At 43.9% G+C, this 11,736-nt stretch overlaps 1 protein-coding gene across 1 annotated transcript; it reads left to right on the top strand.

Annotated features, from left to right (window-relative positions):
* The first annotated feature begins 4,610 nt into the window (after positions 1-4,610).
* LOC125177574 lies at positions 4,611-11,105 on the top strand. The gene is made up of 4 exons (XM_047879511.1): positions 4,611-4,758; positions 7,657-7,804; positions 9,116-9,241; positions 10,461-11,105. Exons 1-4 carry the CDS (start codon positions 4,611-4,613, stop codon positions 10,498-10,500), a joined length of 462 nt encoding a protein of 153 aa, XP_047735467.1. The 3' UTR covers positions 10,501-11,105.
* Positions 11,106-11,736: the final 631 nt, after the last annotated feature.

The following is an 11,736-nucleotide window of genomic DNA, read 5'->3' as shown; positions in this document are numbered from 1 at the left end:
ACTATACTATACTATACTATACTATACTATACTATACTATACTATACTATACTATACAGGTTATACTCAACATCGCTACGAGTTCGTGAATAACGCTTGTAGGCTTCCTTCTTTGCCTTTAGTTTTGCTTTAACCGTATTGTTCATCCACTGTGTTTTTATAGATAGAGACACACGTTTAGAGATAGAGACACACGTGCCGTGAGTCACAATAGATACCGAAAAACGTGCCGTGATTCTCTGTAGATATCGACACACGTGTCGTGAGTCTCAGTAGATACCGACACACGCGCCGTGAGTTTCAGTAGATACAGACACACGTTTCGTGAGTCTCAGTAGATATCGACACACGTGCCGTGAGTCTCAGTAGATACCGACACACGTGCCGTGAGTCTCACTAGATACAGACACACGTGCCTTGATTACTAAATTATTAGCTTTTCAGCCTATTGTCGATAAAAGTTATTCATATTAAAAACATCAGTTCGTGTACAATTATCTCCGGTAAGTGGCCTTTATCAGCACTAAATTACTCGTTAATTACTCTGCCCATTAATTCCCGGCAGTGAAGGCAACGTGATGCTTCACGTGACGGACGTCCTCCGTGACCCCGACCGGTGAGTGGGACTGGCTTGGCTGGGTGAGTGACTTGGGTGATTTACTCTACACGGGATTTGTCCTGGGGTGCTCAGGGTTCTCTGGGTGAGCTACTTGGGCCAACTCCTGGTCGTCTTGGGAGCATTGGGGATGACACTAACTTTACGTGGTGAGTGATTTCGAAGATTGGGTAGGACATCCGGTGCTGCCAAATGGCGCCGCTTTCGCACAACTTTTGGATATCCCTGTAGCGTGTCCTGCTGTGGCCACCAGCGCCCCACCCATAACGACGATAATAAATGTAATTGTAAACATAGATAGCAATAGAATCTACTAAATGACAATAGATTACACAATTTGCATCAGGTATAAAAATGTTTATATTTTATAATGTAGAACATAAACATTTTGGGATACTAAGGCAAGTCTTGTATAGGCCATGCAAGTCTTGCCAAGCTCATCAGAGTTTAGCGGACTGCTTCAAGTCTCCTCCACTCACAGGAATGAAGATGCCGTAGACCAAGTCCTCACGCAATTGCAGTCCATCAACGCTGAGGACTTCGAGGCGCAGTGGCCAGAAGTGCATCGCTCCATGCAGGAAGCGGGCGCCTCAGCACCAGATTGGCGTGAGGCACTGCTGTGCCACCCCCGCGAGGCGAGGCTCGCCATCACAGCCGCGCAGGCGACCAGGGCGGAGAACAAGCAGTTCTTGATAACATGCGGTGAGATGCGCGTTTGTTTGTGCATTTAACCGAACCTGTTAAATGAAATTAATTCAGCATACGAAAAATCAGACGTTAGTCAGCGGAATTTTAGATGTGAGTCAGCTGACTGTCGTTTAATAAGAAAAACTATTTATTTCGTTAGCAGGCATGAAATAAAGTACACCGCAACTTCTTACAAGCGCGTATCCCGCAGACCGTGACCTGGCGGCGGTTGCCCTGATGATGCCGCTCGCCGGAGACTTGCCCATGACGGTGCAGGAGTCACCGGAAGTTCTGAGGACACCCGGTGGCGCGTGGCAGCAGATTACCCAGCACCACCGCGGGGACTTGGAACTTCTTCTTCCATTCTTAAAGTTCCTACCATGTGACGACCTCCTTCAGCAGCTGGTCGGCAGCAGGTGAGGTGTAATTTTTTCCGCTTCCCGCTGTGCATGATAAATGTATTGAGTTTAATAATACCAATGGTCATGCATGCGGTGTTGGATGAGAGTAATGTTATCAATGATCATGCATGTGGTGTTGGATGAGTTTAATGTTATTAATGGTCATGCATGAGGTGTTGGATGAGTTTAATGTTATCAATGATCATGCATGTGGTGTTGGATGAGTTTAATGTTATTAATGGTCATGCATGATGTGTTGGATGAAGTCCCGAGGCAGCTGAGAAATTGTCTCCCAGGCACCGCTGGGCTCACCTTTTAGTCTTTAATGTGATTAAATTGTTATAAGTATATTATCATATAATGTTGGTTTAACATAATATTTTTACGCTATTACTGTTTATCATTATATTATTATTATTAACATAACATAGTTATGTCGGCGCTGTTGAGTAGGCCTTTCGCCGATTCCTGTACTTTTCGTGATTTGAAGACAGAAGATCTAAAAGCATGTCCTTTGACCGGATCTTTTCAAGACCGAGGAAATAGGGAACATTAACATTGACAATATTATTTTTTTTTTCAAGAAATAGGCCACGGGTCTATTTTTGCAGTGCCAACACTTCTATTTGTCACCGGCCTGAGCTGCAGCAAGCCAATTTGAACGCAGTAAAGGCCTATAATTCACTATCAGGATCGAACGCTCACAGCTCATAGGCCAGGACAATATATGAATTTCAGGCAACTTTGCTTTCTACCTTAACCTTCAATGCCGTTTCTATCACCAAGTGAAATGCCGGTTCAATGGCAATGGAGTCACACTTTAATAGTTTATTAAATTAACTTCGATTAAAATCTTAAGGATACGAACAGGAAAATTAGTTTATTGAAATCACTTTGTTAAAGACGTAATTCCGCAAAGATAAAATAGTTTATTATGCGCACGTTACAATTAATAGCACTTTATTAAAAGTAACGTTTAACGCTGTATTGCACAGCATTAATGCACATAGTTTAGGACAAGCTTTAATTCACTTAGCGAAACGACAGCACGGAACACTGGTTTTAGTCAGCACGACTCGACTAGTTAGCAGAACTAGACTGACAAACTAGTAAGACATCAGCTACTGGCTAGTCCGCCTTCGTAGCACTGGGCTGACTGCTCAGGGTCACGGTCAGCTAACAACTGACAACAAGACTCAAGTGAATGCTGATCTCGGTTAACTACGTAACGTTCAGTAGCATACAGGTTCCTCTGTCGTGTGTATGATACGATTACGTGCCGCGTGCGGTTTCTTACATTTTGTGAACGATAACAATGGTTTAGCAGAACGCACATTAAAAATCTTAAATAATACACATTAAAAAACACGTGAATAATTAAAAACAAGTATTTTTGGGGATTACAGTTTTCTGTCGTTCACATTTTCTATTCTATTCTAAGACTGACGATAGCTTGAAATAGCTACTAGACTTCCATCGGGTTCGATATGGTGCTAGGCATTTCAAGTCTGAGCATATATTTTCCATAGCTTTATCTAGTCTGTTTTAAACGCGTTTATACTCGGAGCGTCAACTATGTAATTGTGAGGCTGTTCCACATGTCGGTGATTCGAAGCGAGAAGAAATGTTGTCGCGTGGATAAGTTGCAGCGTAGTTTTTCAGTTTATAGTCATGGCTGTGGTGTTGGTTCTTGTTTCCAATTCTATTAATCCTTCTGTGGCCTTGTATAAACCATGAGTATACTTGTATACTTCAATGAGGTCCCCACAAGCCTTCTGGGACCTTGTATAAACCATGAGTATACTTGTATACTTCAATGAGGTCCCCACGCAGACGTCGATAACAGAGGCTTGGAAGCTTCATAATCTTTAATTTTTTTCATAGGACTTGCCCTTCATGCCTGATATTATCGTTGTTGCGCGTCTTTGAACACTCTCCATTAAATTTGTATTGACATTGTTTTAGTAAAATAAATAAATATTTCCGTAATATAATTATTTTACTCTGTAGTATCTCGGCGTGGTCTCTGCTGGACGATGCCATTTCAAACCTCTGTATCCTTTCAGCCTAAGTTTGAGTTGAATTGTTTATATTTCTGAGGAACTTTCTCTTTCTCAGTGCAGAAGGTTGTCCATCTTATTTAGAAGAAAACAAGGTAGGTTTTGGATGGCAATGTTAATTATTTGTGTGATCAGACCTTTTTATCCTGGTTTATATTGTTAGACTTAATAAAAAAACAGTAAATAATTAAACATTTATTGAAAGTTTAACCAAGGACCACGAAAAAAATTTGGATGAAGCTAAGTTCAGAATAATGTATTTGGCAGTGAAGTAAATTCAGGCTGTCGTATACGAACGACTGAACCCAGCCTAACATAACTGCAGAAAAAAACAAGGAACCTTTATAGTAATCTTAAAAGTTACAATTCGGCAAAGCTGTAATGCCTCAGATATTTCAACAATTAACAATAATTCATATGATAAAGCAGGAAATTTACGCAACTTTAACAAGAAGACAATCTTAATAAACAAATATGGTAGTAATAATAAATAATAAATAAGGTAAGAATAAACAAATAGAGAAATAATCTAAACAAGGTAATAATGCGCTGCCACGCTGAGTGCATTTTGGTTCATTTTGAATAATTTTATAATTAATTATTCATTAATTAAAAATTCATTGTTTTATATTATTATCATTCTTATTAAAATAAAAATTACCATAATAAATATATAAATAAATTTTTAATGTTATTTTTTCTGCACTATTTATTAATTATCCATGCTCAGATTTTTCATCATGACTATACGCCGCCCAGCAGCCCGAGGGGCCGTGCGGCGGAGTAGCAAGGCTCGAGTGTTTTCTTGTGTTTGGTCCAACATCAGGAATATTATGATCTTCCTGCATGTGCAGAGTTAAGCGTTTCGAGGGCTGCATCAGGACGGCTGCAGGTGTCGAGGCTCTGGCAGCCGTCGCAGCCTCAGCGTCGCTGACCATCCGCCACAAAGCTCCGCTGAACCTCAGCGTCCTGCGAGGCAAATATATATACCTCAGTCAGTATTACCAGCGGGAATATCAGTATCGTTGTTAGGAGTATCATTGATACTTCCGGGTGATGCGTTGGATTTGGAATTTCACATGTTAAAATTTATTGCTTTTTGTATTTATTTTAGTCAATATTATACACAACTTTTTCATTTATAATTAGCAAATTATTTCAATTATAATAAAAGTTTTTAGTAATTTTTATGTATTTATAATATTTTGGCGTTGGCGTCCGTGATAGCCCGATCAGCTCCTGCTGTGTGAAATATGATGCTCAAGCGATAAGCGTGTGCTGCTCAAGCGACAAGCGTGCTGTTCTAGCGACAAACGTGCTGTTCTAGCGACAAGCGTGCTGCTCTAGCAACACTCGTGCTGTTCCAGCGACATGGGTACGGTTCTAGCGACCCAAGTGATGCTCTAGCGACACCCATGCTGCTCTAGCAACACTAGTGCTGTTCCAGCGACAAGGGTACTGTTCTAGCGACCCCAGTGATTACTCGTGCCACTCTTGCAACGCTCGTGCTTATCTTTCAGCTCTCGAGCTGCTCTTGAAACATTCGTGCTGATCTCGCAACACTCGTGCAGCTCTAGCAACACTCGTGCTGATCTCGCAACACTCGTGCTGATCTCGCAACACTCGTGCTGCTCTAGCAACACTCGTGTTGCTCTAGCAACACTCGTACTGATCTCGCAATACTCATGCTAATCTCGCAACACTCGTGCTGCTCTAGCCACACTCGTGCTGCTCTAGCAACACTCGTGCTGCTCTAACAACACTCGTGATGATCTTGCAACACTCGTGCTGATTTTTGCAACACTCGTGCTGCTCTAGCAACACACGTGCTGCTCTTGCAACACTCGTGCTGATTTCGCAACACTCGTGCCGCTGAAAGTGCAGAGAACCTGTTACTGTGATGGCTGTGTCGCAATCTTTATATTAAAAGCAATTTGTGTGAGGTCCATGAGGACGTTGGTGAGTGGTTCAGGGGTCGTGGGGAGTTGCTGAGGAGTGCAGGAGGAAGTGAAACCCACGTCAGGGGTTCAGGAGGATGATGAGACTTGGTCAGGAGTGCAAGATGACGAGAAGCCCATGTCAGGGGTGCTGGAGGACAAGGAGACTTGGTCAGGAGTCCAGGAGGACGAAGAAAGAACCTGAGGAGTGCAGGAGGACGAGAAGCCCACGTCGGGAGTGCAGGAGGACGAGGAGACTTGGTCAGGAGTGCAAGAAGACAAAGAAAGTACCTGAGGAGTGCAGGAGGACGTGAAGCCCACGTCGGGAGTGCAGGATGACGATGAAACTTGGTCAGGAGTGCAGGAGGACGAGGAGACTTGCCTATGAGTGTATGAGGATGAGAATAATTGCCATCTCTTAAAGGAGGGGGGTAGGCTTGATAAGGAGTGCTCAAGGGCGTGCAGGCTTGCTAAGGGGGAGGTATACCCTAAAATTTTCGGATTTGGCTTTTCTGGTATTTAGTATCGTCTTAAAGCTGACATTCTGCCCTATCCAATGATACCACTGCGATCCCTCTACGTGGATTTTACGCACATGGCTGAGCATTAAAGGGGGGCGGGTGGTGGAGTTCCTTCACTAATTAGATATAAGGTAATTAGCTGCTGAGCATTTTAAATATAGTTTCTACTTGAGTTGTGCTGCAGTTACATGCTTAGTCTCATCTTAAAGCTGACATTCTGAGCTTTTCAACGATACTACTGCGATCGCTGTAAGTGAATTTTTACGCAAACGGCTGCGCTTTAAAGGGGGGCGGGGGGTGGATTTCCTTTACAAAATAGATGGCAGGTAATTCAGTCGCTAAGACTACATATATTGGTGTATCTGGCATCAAGGCTCAGTTACCCTGTTTGCTTCGTACGGAGACGTGTGCTGCAAGTCGCTGCTAGCTTCCTTGAGTGGAATTAGGCTACAGAAGCCTGTATTTTTGTCTCTATGCTACATTGAGTGTCTATTTCAAGGAGCGCGGAACTTTGTCGCGCTGTCCTGTAAAGTTGAACTTTTTGTCACGGATAACCTATCTCCTCCTAGAGTTTTGAAGCTACAGCGATGAGACATATACCATTCTATTCGTAAAGACCATACCTATCGAGTAACGAAGCCTTTTTTTGGATTTGTGCATAGTTTGGATTCAAAATGGGGGGGAAGGGGGGGGGAAATGAGAAAAAAACGAAAAAATGGAAAAATGCGTGTGAAAAAAACTAAGGCAAAAAAAATAAATCGGACTTCGTTACTCGATTGGTATGGTCTTTACGAATAGAATGGTATATGACTCATTGCAGTAGCTTCAAAACCCCAGGAGGAGATAGATTTCTACAGTACCCACTTTTTTGTTAGTTTTCTATGAATTTCACGTTTTCTATCAATTTTTCTGAAAAAATTACACGAACAAAAATGTCTTAGAATTCTATTTTACATATGTGTACCGAGTTTCAGAGTGATCCGTTTGTAAACAAAAAAGTTTTTCCGGAGGGTTTACCTCCCCCAATTTGATATTCAATTTGATATTCAATTTGAGTGCAGGAGGACGAGGAGACTTGCCTATGAGTGTATGAGGATGAGAATAATTGCTATCTCTCAAAGGAGGGGGGTAGGCTTGATAAGGAGTGCTCAAGGGCGTGCAGGCTTGCTAAGGAGTGCACATGGGCGTGCAGGCTTGCTGAGGAGTGCACAAGGGCGTGCAGGCTTGCTAAGCAGTGTATGAGGACGTGCAGGCTTGCTAAGCAGTGCATGAAGGACGTGCACGTAGTCTAGTGAAGGCTCAATGACGTTTGGAATCTGTGCCTGCAGACAGCGTTCGTTGGAGGAATGATCTTTACCATCCCACCGTATGACAAACACTCATGAATAAATTGATGAGAATGACCAGTGAACTTCATTTCCTTTCTCCTAACAGGCGTTTATACGATAGTGACAGCCACAGCCGTGTCAGCAGTGCCACTACCAGACACGCCTCCTCCCCTGCTGTTCGTGATGGTATCGACGGCGGGGAGCTGGGAGGCTGTGGCCCGGACGGTGCAGGCTTATGCACCCAGCAGCAAGAGGTCAGTTGTGTAGTTGCCTGATGTGGGCCTAACGTTATCAGTCCATCCAACTTACAATACAAAATAATATTCTGTTCACATAAGCACCACAAAATGCATTGATTATTATTGCTAGTATTTTAGTTCCTTGGCATGTTGATGGCAGACGACAGGTCGTCGTCTGTTGACTGGAAACCCATTATTGTGAAACAATTTGCACCCGACGCAATAAACAGAACTATTATATAGCTTGTTAATAACACTAATACAAGGTAATGGTGGGCCGTATTTGTTAAAAAAGAACGTGAGGACTCATAACTAATAATATTGTTCGCCCGGCATCGATGATACGACAGGTTAAATGGTCTATTCAGTTACGAATACATTGGCTCGTAATATTAAGATATAATTTATTCTGTTCAATTAACAATTATTGACCGCGGCTATCATGATTGTCCGCTAAACACAGCAACAATGTCATGTTGACGTAGCAGCATTTCCTCCTTGTCTTGCCCTGGGAGCACGGAAGCCGCAGTGCTGGGGTCACCCAGGTTCAGCCAGCCGTACTAATAGTATTTTTAACGTGGACCCCAACAAAGGTTTGCAATAAAAGACACTTCCGAAACCACTCTCTTGAATCCGTGTTTCCACACTCTCCTAAAGAAAAAGAACAAAGAATATATAAACTGAACTGATAAATAAATAAACAAAAGACAAAGTATGAACAAATACTTCTCATGAATAAACCAATCTATCTTTACAGAATATGACAAAAATAAAGAAGATCTCGGAATTAATCTAAGTGCAAAACACGGGAACAAATAAATAACCAAGTTAAAACTCACCTTGACACTGTGGGTTTAAATGCGGGACTGACTAAGACGGACTAAAACCTACAAATCTAACTTCCGCATTTCTAAACTGAAAACGAAAAACACAAAAATACAAAATTATATAAATACCAAATTCGAATTCCCTAACTGCAGTGTTGCCGAAGGGGCGGTGGAGTGACTCCTTATTTCCCCACTCGGGGATATTAGGAACCATTATTAAGAGAAATGAGAGGGTCGAAATAGCCTTTATATGGTCCTATTTTGCCCATATGCGAGTCATCACGGCCCAGTTTGACCCGCATCAGTGCTACGTCCGCTCTCTGCACGTGCTAAGTGTAAGAAAGTGGGTCATTATTTGGACAATTTGATCGATTCATTTTCTTGGTGAATTTGCTACTGGCATTATACCCGTAGTTTGCAAAGTACTGTATTATCTCTTCCAGCTGTCAGTGGAATTAATTTATCCATTTACTTGTAATGGTCTTATATTGCATCGCAGGTACGCGGCCATTAGCCTGAGCAAGCGAGAACTTAGCGCGGAGGAGGAGCGACGGCTGCTGGCGCTCCTGCACCAAGAGGGGATAAGGACCAGCGACACAGGCGCCTCGTGCAGCGACATCGACGAGTGAGGATGTTTGGGATTGGGTATTGGGGGATGATGTGGGGTTAGGAGGGCTGCTGTGGGAGATGGTTTGGGGTTGGCAGGGCTGTAGTTGGGAATGGTGTGGGGTTGGGAGGGCTGTAGTGGGGGATGGTGCGTGGGTTGGGATGGCTGTCGTAGGGGAAGGTGTGAGATTAGGAAGGCTTGGAGTGGGGGATGTTGTGGAGTTAGGAGGGTTGTAGAGTGAGATGGTGTGGGGTTAAGAGGGCTGTAGTGGGAGATGTTGTCGGGTTAGGAGGGCTGTAGTGTGAGATGGGGCGGGGCCAGAAGGGCTGTGGTGGGGGATGGTGTAGGGTTAGGAGGGCTGTAGGGGCGAATGGTGTGGGGTTGGGAGGGCTGTAGTGGGGGTGGTGTGTGGGTTAGGATGGCTGTAGTGGGGAATGGTGTGGGGTTTGGAGAGCTGTAGTGGGGAATATTGTGGGATTAGGCGAGTTGTAGCGTGAGATGGAGTGGGGTTAGGAGGGCTGTAGTGGGGGATGGTGTAGGCTTACGGGGGCATTACTGGGGGATGTTGTGTGGTTGGAACGGCAGTATTGGGAGATGGTGTGGGGTTAGGACGGCTGTAGTGGGGGATGGTGTGGGGTTAGGACGGCTGTAGTGGGGATAGTGTGGGGTTACGACGCCTGTAGTGGGAGATGATGTGGAGTTAGGACGGCTGTAGTGGGAGATGGTTTGGGGTTAGAACGACTGTAGTGGGAGATGGTTTGGGGTTAGGACGGCTGTAGTGGGAGATGGTGTTGGTTGGGACGGCTATAGTTGGAGATGGTGTGGGGTTAGGACGGCTGTAGTGGGAGATGGTGTNGGAGATGGTTTGGGGTTAGAACGACTGTAGTGGGAGATGGTGTGGGGTTAGGACGGCTGTAGTGGGAGATGGTGTTGGTTAGGACGGCTATAGTTGGAGATGGTGTGGGGTTAGGACGGCTGTAGTGGGAGATGGTTTGGGGTTAGGACGACTGTATTGAGAGATGGTGTGGGGTTAGAACGGCTGCAGTAAATTATACAACAGGATGGACGTAGCATTTGAAGACGAAAATCGTAAGGTATTGAAGGCGCCCATTGCTTCTATATGCCTGATGTGGGGTTACGTAAGGCTGCTTTAGAGACGATGTGCAGTGAGTTAATTTACATTGAATGTATTCACGGCGCGCGGGTCGTCGCAGTGACGTTCATTTTTTACCTACAGTGTGGGCTGGCGCCGTCTTCGCATTTGCGACGACCTGTGATTTCCTGTCCGTGACGTGGACCCAGCCAACGAGAAGTGGCGCCGATTCTGGAGTTCCTGCATTGCTGGAACCCATAACGCGGACTGACCGTCATATCCTGCTGTATCCGTGGGTTGTTTGTGCATGTCAGCTGTCCTGTGACGTTTAGAGCAGTTAATCATTATAATGTCGCTGAACTTTTCGCTGGAGAGTTCCATGCTTTCCACGTCGGTAACCACGTTTGATAAAATGCTACTTCAGGTGCTACATTCACTAGTTGTCTTGTTTATTTAGGATTGTTTTGATATGTCTAAATTAGCGAAGAGTTCCACGTTTCTTCTCCAGGCTGGAAGGCCTCGTGAGCTTTATTGCCCGCCTGCCAAGCCATGCCAACGGCTAAGCATGGCACGCCCGTATTTATATAACGTGTCCATGTTTGCTGCGTGCAGGCGGCCTGGTTATTTATTGATTGCATCTTCACTGCAATGACTTATTCTCCAAGCTGGCCTATTATTTAATATTAATATATTGACTGTGCAGCAATGCAACAGTGCAGTGATGAACCAGCGGCGAGTGCTCGAGTGCTCGCTCTTGCTGCAATAAATTATTCACTAATGTTGTATATAACCTATGGATTATTGTTATGATTACTATGTTCGTGTTTCAATTTGCTATATTGCTCATCCTTTGTTTATAGAATAAATTATTCGAGTTGCGAAATCGCGGATTTTTCATTGATCCTTTGTTTCAAGTGTCAGGTGACAATATTGATACCATTTGTCCCTGGATATTTCCTCATTAATATCTTCCTTGTTGAAAGATAATCTCCTTCACTTCGATATGTTCATAAACATTTCCTTGTATATGCCTTCCGTGTTTATTAATTCTCGCCCTTGGTGACGTCAATTAGCGAAGCTATAAAAGCTCTGTCTCAAGCGATTAACTTCAGTCTTGGGCGAGGACCGCTACGGTATACCCCATTGCTCCTGTCCATGTCAAACAGGTCAGTAACGCTAGCTCAACGTCTGAGTGGAGAACTCCCCGCGGATACACTCTAGACTTATTCATTTATTTACTTCACCTGGACGCCGAAGACATCATTGTTAAAGCTCCAACTTATAAACATAGATTATCCTAAACTGTGCGCCGAATTATAATCATAAAGGTATATTATATAATCGTTTACTCTGTCCCTCTATATCCTCGGATCCCGCTACAGAAGAACCACCTTCAGGTCATACTAATTACCATTCATAT

Source organism: Hyalella azteca, unplaced genomic scaffold, assembly GCF_000764305.2.
Source record: "Hyalella azteca isolate HAZT.00-mixed unplaced genomic scaffold, Hazt_2.0.2 contig3212, whole genome shotgun sequence".
NCBI classification, from domain to species: domain Eukaryota; kingdom Metazoa; phylum Arthropoda; class Malacostraca; order Amphipoda; family Hyalellidae; genus Hyalella; species Hyalella azteca.
The sequence above is the reverse complement of the archived record's forward strand: the minus strand, read 5'-3'. Positions and strand labels throughout refer to the sequence as shown.

Bases quoted from the DNA above. Each gene is read 5' to 3' on its own strand.
- LOC125177574 (XM_047879511.1), top strand. From the start codon at position 4,611: ATGTGCAGAGTTAAGCGTTTCGAGGGCTGCATCAGGACGGCTGCAGGT. The intron at 7,805-9,115 runs GTCAGTTGTGTA...ATTGCATCGCAG, and splicing joins TATGCACCCAGCAGCAAGAG to GTACGCGGCCATTAGCCTGA. The intron at 9,242-10,460 runs GTGAGGATGTTT...TTTTACCTACAG, and splicing joins TCGTGCAGCGACATCGACGA to TGTGGGCTGGCGCCGTCTTC.